This window comes from Haliotis cracherodii, unplaced genomic scaffold (assembly GCF_022045235.1).
Source record: "Haliotis cracherodii isolate W230 unplaced genomic scaffold, xgHalCrac1.p SCAF_6, whole genome shotgun sequence".
Lineage (NCBI taxonomy): Eukaryota > Metazoa > Mollusca > Gastropoda > Lepetellida > Haliotidae > Haliotis > Haliotis cracherodii.
Genome location: NW_027266319.1, coordinates 7,129,566 through 7,139,677, shown reverse-complemented (window position 1 = coordinate 7,139,677; position 10,112 = coordinate 7,129,566). Strand labels below are relative to the sequence as shown.

Here is a 10,112-nt window from a genome sequence, read left to right as displayed (position 1 = left end):
ACTGAGTATCTAAAATGAGTAACAGGAGGAGAATGGCTCTGGAGACAGGAGATTGACTTTTGAAATCCGATCATGTTTTTGCGTGCAGTGTCCTTGTTGATCACTGTTGGTAAAATCGCCATCAACTACTGTATGTTATATACCGTAGAGGTGTGGGTGTGGCTGTTGATATATACTATAGGACAAATATACACGTGCTTCATGTAAAGTTCAATAAAAATGCATATATTTTTAAAATATTTTTAAACTTGTGTTTCTTTGGAGCATAATACTAACACATGTGTTTTTGTAATGTGAACTCCACGCAATGACTGTACATCCGCTTGCACTTCGTAACGTTATGACAGGACAGGTAGGCTATGGCTCACAGACAAGTGTTAGAGTAGCTTCCCATTGATAAAAGGGCAGTTAATCTAGCAGACAGACTGATGGCAAGTGGAAACAGTTGGTTTTGGCAATTGTTGGTTCGCCCATATTCAGTTACGCCACTGTCGAAGAAACAGTTGGAACTATTGTGACTGTTGTCACAGACCTACTGACACATCACTTACCTTCTGACGTAATATACTATCTCGCCATATCGGTAACTGTCTACAGCTCCTTGGCAACTAGTCAAACCGGAGGTAGACCTAACACTAACTACCCTATACAAATCTGACACAAACCAATTGGTCTATCAACATGAATATGCCCCATTAAGTCAAAATATGATCCCCTTTGCACTATTTTTACCGGTTGTTCCAAGGATGGTGGCAAAGTATCAAGTGCCACTGTCATTGGATCTAACACTGTGTCTTCGAGAATCCCAGGTAATAGTTCTATTTTCACAGCTGAGGTCAATTCTATTCTTAAAGCATTGGAAAACCAGCCTTCTTAACAGTTCATTATCTGTTCTGATTCCTTGTAGATCCGGGTTAGAATAGGTCTTTAGCAACCCATGAATGCCGAAAAAGACGACTATGCTTGTCGTTAAAGGCGACTAACGGGATCGAGTGGTCATGATCAGGCTCGCCGACTTGGTTGATGCATGTCATCGATCCCAATTGGTCCAATTGTCAGGTTTGAATGTAGAATGTTTGTGAGAGTTGGGAAGAGATTTTTCGAGCAAAGAATTGAAGAATGTATGTATATGATACACAGGTTATCATTCGAGTCTGTTTGGGAATGGTTAATATCATGTATTATGAATAAATATTGCATTTAGCGAGCCTTTACGAGATAAAAAGATAGTGTTAATTCTCTTCCCATATTTGTTCAAGAAATATACGACTTGTGGTCGTTCTTTATCGTACAGTCAAACACTACAGGGAGGGAGAATAACCGATGAGGGACGCATGGCAAATTTCATTTTGCAATGTTCATGAAGCGTGATTATTAAACTCAAGGTTGCTTGTTGGTGTATTCAGTATTGTGTAGTCCGTTTCTAAAACACTATACCTCGGGCAGCACGGTAGGCAACATGATTTCATTGTTATACATGTACAACCAGGTAACGCCGTATGGAATTCTAATACAAGTAACTGTTGGTCGTCTTAGGGACAAACATATGAATCATGAACAGAAATTATGTAAACGCTTTTGTCAGAAAGCAAGGAAAAATATGTATATTCAACAATTATACAGCGAGGTGATGCTTTCTCATACGATAGAAACACGCAAGCCAATAGTTGATATCGTATGGTGGTGGCGCTGAGTACTCGTCTTGTGTTCTCCGTTCTAAATATCTTTTGAACTTGGAGATTCTGAGTGAATGCCAGTATTCTCACATTTGAGTGATTTCAAATGTCTTTTTGACAGATGAAGTATTTTTTTAATGTCCGCGGCCTGTCATTCCACAGGAACTCTTTGTTATCCCGCTTGGCGAAAATGTAATGTCTGTCCGAGCCATTATGCGGCGCTCCTGGAGCCCAGGCAAAGTAGGTCATAGGTCGGCCATCATGGAATACCCAATGTCCCTCATTTGCCGCATCTGAACCATCGAAATAGTAGCTACTGGCCACAGTTGCTGAAAGTTTCAAACAGGCACTTTGAGTATTGAAAAGTGTGAAGCAATAATTACAATATATGAATTTGAGTGAAATTGGCAAAAACATCGATGATAGAACAATAGCGCGACTCCTCTTGATAACCAACATTATGAAACTAATGATCAAAATATCGTTGGACGTTTTGCGACTTTTGAACATTATATGTTAAACTAAATGATGTGCAAAATAATACATTCCTTATATAATTAGGTCCACATACGCACTTGTTTTTGTTTTGTTGTCAATATAAATGTCCTGACTTTTCTTTTAATTGGAATATATAATTGTGCAGAAAGCACAAGAGAACTCACTTCTAACAACATTGCAAAACAAGGTCACGGACTCATCAGTTGTTTGTTTTATGGAACAAGCTTCTGGAAACGTTGTCCCATTCAAGTCTTGTTAAAATTGTCTTGTTCATATGGCCCATGACGTTTATGACAAGACTGGTTTGTATTATAAGGAGAAGGCTGAGTTGTTGCCTCTCGAAATATAATTTGTATAACTATTTTTTCAAACCCCATCTATCGAATGAGGGTGATCAACAGATGACATTCTGTTCAAACTTCATAAAGTTTGTGTATCGTGGAGGTCACGTCACACTCAATATTAAATACATTTCCCATCATTAGAGTTGGTTGGTTGGTTGCCGCAGTTTAACGTGAATACCCCACTCAGACACAGTATACTGACTTCAAGCCGACCAGTCCTTGATTTAGCCCCTTAATGCCGAGCGTCAGACAGGGTAACAACAAGTACCATCTTTTAACGTCTCTTGGTATGACGCGGTCGGAGATCGAACCCCGGACCTTCCGCTCTCCGGGCGGACGCTCTACCACTAGACCACGGAGGCGGGCGTTTACAGGAAAGGATATCGCCGTCCATATCACTATTAGTTATGAATGTTTTGTTTGTTTTTAACGCCGCACTCAGCAAAATTCCAGCTATATGACGGCGGTCTGTAAATAATCGAGTCTGGACCAGACAATCCAGTGATTGATATCATAAGCATCGATCCTCGCAATTGGGATGGATGACATGCATCAACCAAGTCAGCGATCCTGACCACCCGATCCCGTTACAGACCGCCGTCATATAGCTGGAATATTGTTGAGTGCGGCGTTAAATAAACCAAAAAACAATTGCGTGGATCGATGTTCATGATGTCAATCACTAGATTGTCTGGTCCAGACTCAATTATTTACAGACCGCCGTCATTTAAACAGCAAGCAAACAAACAAACAACCAAGGGAAATTATTCTGGGACATCGAAAGCGTACTTTTACTATCCCCGTCAGGTCTAGCACGGTGTTCTTGAATTAATTCAGTCACTTTGGCAGTATGAATATGATTTTTACAGTGGTTAATAGATATGAAAGCATCTATTCGAACCTGATGACGAGGTGATCTGTTTCACCACGCGGTTCTGCTTGTCCGCACTGTCAATAGCAACAAAGTGTTCTCCTCTTGACATACAGTCAGCAAGACCAACGTCGTACGGGAGATTGTCGGGATGAAGCTTGTAGCAGAAGTTGAGGATTCGGTTGTGGACGTAGCCAGATGGACAAGCGCCTGAGACAGACAAGAATACTTGTCATGTATATGTATAGAAAATGAACGAGAGGACAGATACATACAACCATGCACACTTTTTGTGAGTGAGTGAGTTAAGATTTAACGTCACATCGGCAGTATTTCAGCCATATCGTGTCGAGAAGTACATTAATGATACACATATTAAGACTAAATGTCAACGATGGACAGTACAATAACTAGAATATCACATATTCGATTTAAAACTAGTTGAGAATATATAAAAGTCATAAGTATTAGTGAACAACACAATATAAAAATCGGCAAGATATCGTCAGTAACTAAAGGGAGATCATCACACTTTGGACCATGGGGGCGTACAGTGCCTTTAAGTCATGCATGGACCCTGGCAGGATTTATATCATCCCTTCAGTCACTGGCGATATTTTATCAGTTAAGCCTTACAAGTAAACTGGGTGGCAAAAAGAAAGTATAAGTCGAGTTCCATGATCGATAAAAAAATAACAAGAAGAGGTTTTGTTGTGAATTATAATATAATCGAGGGAGGGGTAACAAATGATTGATCAACCACAGTTTGAATGAAATTGTGCAATCACAGGTAATGTAAGCTCAAGGTATACAATGGTTGGGTAAGACATTTCATTTCAAAAGTTGTCTGAAAAACATTGTCAGACACACTACAAGTTCATTGTCGACACAGTTGCCTTCAATAGCTTGTATGACCTCCAGCTGCCTATATGCATGTTGTGATACGCCGCCTCATCGATGACGTCAGTCTTCTGATGACGTGGACTGGAATCCGTTGCCACTCGTCTCTCAGGACCTGCTGCAATTCTTATCTGTTGACGGGAGGCTGATGGCGTGCTCTAATCTGTCTGTCAAGATGGTCCCACAGATGTTCAATGTGATTCATATCGGGTGAGTGGGCAGGCCAGGGCAAAACGTGAACGTTGTGCTGGTTTAGAAAGTTCCGAGTCAGTCTTGCAGTATGAGGCCTGGCATTGGTGTGTTGAAACAATCACTCCTGCTGTTGGTTTTGTAAGAACGGAAGCACAACTGGCTGCAACACTTGGTCTCTGTACTGCACAACGTTCAGGTTTCCCTGTATAATCACCAAATCAGTCTTCTCATCTCCACAAATACCGCCCCACACCATGACACCTCCCCACCGAATGGATGGACCTGTTTCTTGACCTTTCTGACCCTGTACAATTAGTTTCTAATGAATTGAACAACATCGCTGATGACTGTATTCCTTAGTCCTCTACAAATCCATACATCCGTAAACCATTGTTTAACAATGACTGCAAACAACCTAGGAAGGCACGGGAAAAGGCTGAGCACTATCTCTGTAGCCATCCCATGGTCTATAATTTGAATAAATATAAAATCTTAAATGCTAAAGCCAGGCGTACGTTTAAACAAAATCTTGGCAACATTACGTTTCCAAACTAAATTTACGAACGCCTATGTACAAGGTATGGAACATGATACATACAATTAAAGGTGAGGGTTCTAAATCTAGCATTCACCATCTTAAGAATGAGGATGAACTGTTAACTAATAAATCAGATATTGCAAATAAACTTGGTGAAACGTTAGCTATACATTCTTCTTTTTCTAATTATGTCCCTCAATTCCAAAAAAAGCAAGAAAAGAAAACTATTGATTTTAAATCAGATAATTGGGAAGATTAAAGTGAAATATTTTCGATCCATGAGCTTCATACTGCTCTTGGACAAGCACGTGATACTGCTACAGGAACTGATTATATACACTATCAACTCCTGAAGCAGTTACCAGAAGAAAGAAACCCTTTTGTTAATTTTTCATGACATATGGACATCAGGTAAGTTTCCTTCTTCTTGGCGTAATGCCATAACGTTGGGATCATAGTGATCCCTCAAATTATAGACCCATTTCATTGACCAGTTGCATTTACATAACCATGGAACGCATGGTCAACAATAGATTTACATGGTACTTGGAATCAAATAATTTAATTCCAAATATTCAGTGTGGCTTTCAAAAGAATCGAAGTACTGAATGGTACCATTTAGTTCGGTTAGAATCATTTGCAATAATGCAATAATTCATAACCAGCATACAGTGTCTATCTTTTTCGATTTAGAAAAAGCGTATGACACAACGTGGAAACACGGGATTTTAAAGGATTTGCATGATTTGGGATTGAGAGGCCGTTTCCTTCAATTTATATCCACGTTTTTAACTGGCAGACAATTTCAGGTCCAATTCACAGTCTGTATGTAATGGTAAGGCCAGAGGTAGGCCTTACATTGACCAAATTAAGGAAATCAGATACTAATCAACTAATTTACCAACAAGAATACAATCAATTAAGAAACACTTATGACACATATACACCTATATTTACTGATGGATTCGAGGGCGGTGGTGCTGTTGCTAGTGCCACTGTCATTGGATCCAGAACAATATCTTTGCAATTACCAGATAACAGTTCCATCTTTACAGCAGAAGCAAACGCTATTTTTACCGCACTAAAATATATCAAAAACCAATCTAAACATAAATAATTCATTATTTTGTCAAATTCTCGTTCATGCCTTCAGGCAATTAAAAATATGTCATTTAAAAATCCACTTGTAATCCAAATTCTTGAATTATTTCATGATCTTGCTACTGGCCTACATGACATCGTCTTTTGTTGGTTACCCAGCCATGTTGGTATCATTGTTAACACAATGGCCGATGCTGCTGCAAAAGCAGCATTCAACAAATCTGTGACACGACTTCTCATCCCATACAGTGATTATAGGCCTGTTATTAGATGTTACATCCGAGGTCTGATGCATGAATGGGACACCCAAGTAGGTATAAATAAATTACATGAAATTCAGCCAACTATCGGTTACACCTACTTGGGTTATCAGTCCAGAGTTGAAGTGGTCATTTTACGACGATGTCATTTTGGCGGGGGATAGGAGTATTTCATGCTTGTTTTTAATGAATTTGTGTTCTGTTTGAAAATCAGGACACTTCTGAGGAGGACAATTTACACACTTTGGTTTGCGAGTGCAGTCATAGCTGTCATGAGTTTTTTCACCACAACGATAACGTGTTTTTGTCTGTGTACATGATTGATAGCCATGTCCAAAAAACTGTGGCATGTGTAACAGCGGAAATAATTCGGAAAAAATGCTTCCTCTCCGATGTTAATATCCTTTTATTGCTTTGGGAAGATTGTGAACATTTGAGAAATTTCTAAAGTCAACATGTTCAGTTAGGTAAGCAATTTGACCAATACCCCCAAAATGTAAGTAACACATCAAAATTGTGAAAAGGTCAATAATTCTTGTCCCAGTTTATTCATGATGATACCAGAGTACCAGGTGCTGAGATCGTATCCCGCTAGTGACCGGGTTGTTAATCATCAGTGGGACCAACAGGTTTACAGGTCTTTACAGTGTTGGCACTCCCCCTAGTGTTCAGTCCATTCACCCTGTGCACTCATAAGAACCCACTCGTCCGATGGACCCATGAAGATCCGAGGTAGAATATAGGTCTACCCATGCTTGCCGTAAAAGGCGACTAACGGGATCGGGTGGTCAGGCTCGCTGACGTGGTTGATGCATGTCATCGATCCCAATTGCGTGGATCGATGCTCATGATATTAATCACTGGATTGTCTGGTCCAGACTCTTTTATTTACAGACCGCCGTCATATAGCTGGAATATTGCAGTTCGGCGTTAAACAACCAACCAACCAACGAGGTAGAATAGGTCTTATTGTAATGAGGCGACTAAGGGGATCGGGTGGTCAGGTTCGCTGACTTGGTTGATGCATGTCATCGTATCCCAATTGCGTGGATCGATGCTCATGATGTCATGATGTCTCATGAGTAATTTAGTTCAAATGTGCCTCTGTTCAACCAACAGGGAATGGGTACCTGATATGTCAGGTGGATGTAAAAAAACTCGAGCGTAGTGTGGTCATACCACGATGGCAGACATAACACAAGGCGTTTAATATGATGATAGTTATGATATCAAGTGCTCAGAGATGATTACATCAGCTTTTCGACCCGTGAAGATCCGGGGTAGAATGGGTCTTCAGCAACCCATGCTTGTCGTAAGAGGCGCCTAACGGGATCGGGTGGTCAGGCTCGCTGATTTGGTTGATGCATGTCATCGTCTCCCAATTGCGTGGATTGATGCTCATGATGTCAATCACTAGATTGTCTGGTCCAGACTCGATTATTTACAGACCGCCGTCATATAGCTGGAATATTGCTGAGTGCGACGTTAAACAACAAACAAGCAAAAGATAATAATCATTCGAATAGACATGGAGGATTGGTAACAAAAGAATCTTTACGCAATAATCGACATACTTTCTTAGCATTAATAATGATGCCAAACCTCACCTGTTGTTAAGCTGTAGTACTCTGTGCCTGTCTCTTCTTCTCCATCCTCAGGCGACATGAACAGCACGTCATGGAACTGACACCGTCGGTGTTGCCGTCTATGAAATACGGACACACAAGCCTCGTTCTGGAGACACAGAAGTACACACCAGTTACCAGTGTGAATATTTGAAACTTCAAATATGACGCTTGTTGACATGAGCACGTTATCAAAATCGTTCCATTTATATCCAAGTCCCATCTTTAACAACGCAGTGGCATAGCTCACTATAAAAATGAAAATTAGTTTCCGAAACATTGCGTCCGTCTTAGATGGTCGCTCGACAAGGTGTGGTGTTTGAATAGAGGTGCTGAATTATATTGAGTGACTGTTCTGGTAATGACGAAATGTCAACATGTGACCGCATCAATTGTTGATCTGTTGCCATGGGTCCGTCTTCAGTGAAGTCACATGACAATCATGATTATAAATGATCGGATTCGGTCGCAGTTTGCTTGTTTTCCCTGTATGTGCAAATAAACGAATGCAGGTATCGTGTAAAGCAATATACTGAAACTGAATCACGGCTGCGATACATGTTGTTGCAGGAATAGCAACCCTGTCCTGTTTGTCCTTAAGTGACTGCCATAATGCTTCTGACATGCCCTAGTAGGTCACACAGACACTATAATCGCAGCATTTGAGTAGATTGATCATGATGTATGTATCTGCTAGCGGAATGCATGTACACGGCACAAGGTTAGAATCTTAAGAGATTAAGATAATTTACTTAGCATTTAATGACTACCTTCAGCAAAATGGCCTCCCCAAAACACAATCATATGAAATAAATGCACGTTAGGGGCTTGGATTAACAGGACTAAGGATTGACGAATTATTGGTTCAGAATACCATTCGTGTTTACATAACGTCTACTCCCAAACCGGGAGTGATGAAATTAAACCTGACGTGCCTATTAATGTCGAGTGTCTGACAAGCTAGAAGAACAAAATCCAGTCAGATAACATGTATAATATAGTTAAAACCTATTCTATCTAACTCAAAGGGGCCAAATAAGTCCAGTTATCTGGAATTCAACGAAACGATGTTATGGGTATATTTCGCATTTGAGAAACAAATTGGTATCGAAATAACCAAGGATTCGACTTATCCGTGTCCTTAGAGTCTTCAGCAACCCATGCTTGCGGTAAGAGGGGACAAACGGGACCGGGTGGTCAGGCTCGCTGACTTGGTTGATGCATGTCATGGTATCCCAATTGCGTGGATCGATGCTCTTGATGTCAATCACTGGATTGTCTGGTCCAGTCTCGATTATTTACAGACCGCCGTCATATAGCTGGAATATTGCAGAGTTTGGCGTTAATTAACAAATAAACAGACAAACTTAAGGGCCGATGTAGCAGCTAAAGCACCACGTCTGAAAGATCTGCTTCTACATTTCAGCATGGCATTTGATTTTAAATGTATGTAATTATATGCCTCTTAACTATAAAGTTTGTGTTATATTGCATCTGTGATATTTGCCTTGTTGTTTTAATCAGCATGCTCTTCATGAATGTATATTTTGCTATCGTGGCTGTATGGTCTGCCGACATTTGTTATCACTCGCTCGACGAACACCTTCACGACGCTCGACGGAAGCTCACTTGTCTTACACTGTGATGCCAAATGGGACATCCCATTAAACGATCGTAGCACTACGACCATCCTTTGGTGGCTCGGGCGCTGGGTCCACGTGGCTGTTGTCAGGTTTCGTATATCCGCATCTCATTATGGGTGATAAACAGATTTGTTAAGGGATGTTGACAATCGTTTTACTTGTGCAGGCTATTATAAGGACGTGTTTGCATTGAGCGGACAAACAGGTACTCCGATGTTGAACTATATTAATCTATCAGACTTGCAAAGAATCAAGAGCTAAGTAACCAGTTCTTGCCTCGGTCAGCCCAGATGACAAACAACCCTTTGTTCTGCATCTCCAGCAGCCAACCACATTACAAAGACGATCCTCTACAGTATTGAGTTAACTCGAAAAACAATCAATTTGAAAGGAGTATGTAGTGCAAGTATGCTCAGTGTGAATATAGCAGTGTTGGAAATAAAAGTTTTCTTTGCGTTTGTTAT

The 10,112-nt window shown here is 40.5% G+C and overlaps 1 protein-coding gene across 1 annotated transcript; it reads right to left on the bottom strand.

Moving 5' to 3' along the window:
• Positions 1-1,708: 1,708 nt before the first annotated feature.
• LOC139446225 (C-type lectin lectoxin-Lio3-like) lies at positions 1,709-8,285 on the bottom strand. The gene is made up of 3 exons (XM_071227563.1): positions 7,988-8,285; positions 3,420-3,599; positions 1,709-2,005 (listed from the first exon to the last, which is right to left on the bottom strand). Exons 1-3 carry the CDS (start codon positions 8,283-8,285, stop codon positions 1,779-1,781), a joined length of 705 nt encoding a protein of 234 aa, XP_071083664.1. The 3' UTR covers positions 1,709-1,778.
• Between the last annotated feature and the right edge of the window lie 1,827 nt (positions 8,286-10,112).